The sequence below is a fragment of the Perca fluviatilis genome, chromosome 15 (assembly GCF_010015445.1).
Source record: "Perca fluviatilis chromosome 15, GENO_Pfluv_1.0, whole genome shotgun sequence".
Classification (NCBI taxonomy): Eukaryota; Metazoa; Chordata; class Actinopteri; order Perciformes; family Percidae; genus Perca; species Perca fluviatilis.
Genome location: NC_053126.1, coordinates 9,375,020 through 9,378,593, shown reverse-complemented (window position 1 = coordinate 9,378,593; position 3,574 = coordinate 9,375,020). Strand labels below are relative to the sequence as shown.

At 44.7% G+C, this 3,574-nt stretch overlaps 1 gene segment (V, D, J or C); it reads left to right on the top strand.

The window, feature by feature from the left end:
• Window positions 1-1,556: 1,556 nt before the first annotated feature.
• On the top strand, window positions 1,557-2,161 carry LOC120574366. The segment is given in 2 exon segments: window positions 1,557-1,640; window positions 1,770-2,161. Coding segments are annotated over 2 exon segments (438 nt in total).
• Window positions 2,162-3,574: the final 1,413 nt, after the last annotated feature.

Genomic DNA, 3,574 nt, shown 5'->3' with positions numbered 1-3,574 from the left:
ACATTTAGGTGCTGGATCAGCAGTGACTGATTCTTCATGTATTCATTTAGTTGTATGGTTCTCCATTTCATCATATCAAATCATTTTCAATATAAACAGCTAGAAGACTGAAAGAGCTGCTGTTTATTCTTGTGTATGTAAGCCATTGGGTTGGAAGCTGAATGGATACTGTAGTAATACTGTAATAAGGCAAACTTTTACTTCCTTTGCTCTTGGAGGAAAAACTATGCATTCCTTTGTCACATTGTTTTCTCTATTAGCAGTAATCCACCTCACTTAGGTGAACAATAACCTTTTAAATTAATGTCTTAGACTGACATTACAGCTTGTACTGTATACATTGAACTACACACCACACAATCTTACCCTCTTAGAAATGCACACTGTTGAAATACTGTCCAAACACACTGTCTGTTTTCAGAAAATCTCTCTCTCTCTCTCTCTCTCTCTCTCTCTCTCTCTCTCTCTCTCAGAGTCCAGCACTCCTCTTTTTCTAACAGAAAACTTAATCTCCCTCTGCTAAAATGTAAATTCACACACTGATGCATAACCCACCCATTCTGTCAACACAATATATAATACCTGCAGGTGCAGACTGAGTCAAGTTCCCACCATGACAGTTGTACAGAGTGTCCTCCTCTTGGCTCTCATTTCAGGTGAGTGAAGTCGGTGTTGAGCGAAGGAGAAGAAAAGGAGCTTTGGATGTCGGCTGGCTCCCTGTAATCTAAACTCTGTCTCTTCCAGCTGCTCAGGCCCGTGCCTCAGTTCCTCACCTTAGAGCCAGTGGTGAGCAGAGCTGGACAACCAGTCACTCTGTCCTGTAAGGTGGACGGACTGTCTCTAGCTTGGCTGCACTGGATTCGTCAGAAACCAGGGAAAGGACTGGAATGGATCGGACGCATCGATAGCGGAACTGGCACAATATTTGCCCAAAGTGTCCAAGGCCAGTTTTCCATCACCAAAGACACTTCCCAAAATCGTGTGCACTTAGAGGTTAAGAGTCTGAAACAAGAAGACTCTGCAGTTTATTATTGTGCACGAGAGCCACAGTGACACACAACACTACTAAGCTGTACAACAACTGAATAACACTGATCTCTGTGTGAGAAGCACTGAAGCATGTCAGGGCTGTGAAAACACATGTTCCACTGAATGATTGACAATTTATAATGAAAGATATGTCATTAATAAAAACTGTATTTGTCAGTATGTTTATCATGACTCAGAGCCTCCATTTGTAAAAAGATTATTGGAATTAGAAAATAAATTCAATGTATTATAATATAAGCTCTTTCCTAAACATATAGCTCTACAGAGATGCAAACCACAAACAGACCTGCAAAAATACCCAGCACCCGACTCAATCTCATTTTACATTACATCATTCATTTGTGAGTACATTTAACATAAACCTTACATATAATCCTTAATGTTTTTTTTTTTTTTTTGGTTATATGATAAAACACTACAAAAAAAGGAGCCACTCCCTCCCCATTATGTCCTGATGCAAATCTTCAGTCTGTGCAGTGTACTTCTGTCCTGCTGACTGCTGTACTTTGTGTGGAGCATCAGATGTCACATCTCCAGCCTCAGGATGATGAACACACTCACTCTTCTGCTGGTTGCTCTCTCTCTGCCTTGTGAGTTCTCCTGCTTCTTGCTGTGTTATCTTTTCTCAGACAACATGGACTGATGGTCAGTCAGTGACACCAGAAAACTTCCCAGATGATTAATTTCTTCTGTTTCCTCTCTCCCTTTTATTTCACCAGGTTGTACAGGTCAGAGTATGGAGTCCATTCCTTCCAGTTCAGTGGTGAAAAAGCCTGGGGAGACTCTCAGTCTCTCCTGCAGGGGATCTGGCTTCACATTTAGCTGCTGTGTTATGAGCTGGATCAGACAACCTGCAGGAGAAGGAATGGAATGGATAGGGAGCGGCTTCTCTACTGCAAGCAGAAACACTTATGCCAGCAGTGTGCAGGGCCGTGTAGAAATCAGTAGAGATGACAGCAACAGCATGGTGTATCTGAGACTGTCCAACTTAAAGCCAGAGGACTCTGCTGTGTATTACTGTGCCAGAGTAACACACTGGTTAAAGGAAGCAGAGAGGCTTGACAAAAACCTCATACAAATTATTTTACCAAGAACCTACAGGTGGCAGTAGAAGATAAGACGTCAGATGATACTAAGGAGAATATGACAGTGTCTCTAAACACACACACACATAAATTCATGACCACAATGGAAGCAACAGCTGATGTCGTGGTTTGCGACTTCCTGTTTTGTAGTTTTATATTTGAAATGAGCTTTTCCACAAAAAAATGGTAATAATGTTCCTTTTTTTATTTTGAACAGCAGATGTTGAGAATATATTTGGACATTTATGCATGATATATCCAGTATATGGATGGCCATCAAATGCTGCTGAGCAAAGTATATAAATACATGTAATTTGAGTATAAATAAATGTATCTTCATTATTGAGAAAATCATACGTATAATCATATAAGGAAAGAATGATATAAATCATATTTTTCCAGAGCTGTGTTGAGTTTCTGTTTGAGGAGGAGGAGTCAATGCAAATCTGTGACCTCTTCCATCTCTACATATGTGTTGCAGAGTGAAGGACAGACACTAAATCACTGACATACACACTGTAGACTGGACAGAGACAACTGGCTTTAACAATGATCATCCATCCATCCATCCATCTTCGTCCGCTTATCCGGTGTCGGGTCGCGGGGGGAGCAGCTCCAGCAGGGGACCCCAAACTTCCCTTTCCCGAGCAACATTAACCAGCTCCGACTGGGGGATCCCGAGGCGTTCCCAGGCCAGGTTGGAGATATAATCCCTCCACCTAGTCCTGGGTCTTCCCCGAGGCCTCCTCCCAGCTGGACGTGCCTGGAACACCTCCCTAGGGAGGCGCCCAGGGGCATCCCCACCAGATGCCCGAACCACCTCAACTGGCTCCTTTCGAACGAAAGGAGCAGTGGCTCCCACGAGCTCCTTCACGGATGACTGAGCTTCTCACCCTATCTCTAAGGGGAGACGCCAGCCACCCTCCTGAGGAAACCCATTTCGCTTGCGCACCCTGGATCTCGTTCTTTCGGTCATGACCCAGCCTTCATGACCATAGGTGAGGGTAGGAACGAAAACTGACCGGTAGATCGAGAGCTTTGCCTTCTGGCTCAGCTCTCTTTTCGTCACAACGGTGCGATAGATGGAATGTAATACCGCACTGCGCCGCATTCTCCGAACACATCTCCCGCTCCATTGTCCCCTCACTCGCGAACAAAACCCCAAGGTACTTGAACTCCTTCACTTGGGGTAAGGACTCATTCCTTCCTGGAGAAGGCATTCCATCGGTTTCCTGCTGAGAACCATGGCCTCCGATTTAGAGGTGCTGATCCTCATCCCAACGCGCCTTCACACTCTCGGCTGCGAACCGATCCAGTGAGTGCTGAAGGTCGCAGGCCAATGATGCCATCAGGACCACATCATCTGCAAAAGCAGCAATGAGATCCCCAGCCCACCGAACCGCAACCCTTCCCCACCCGACTACGCCGATATCCTGTCC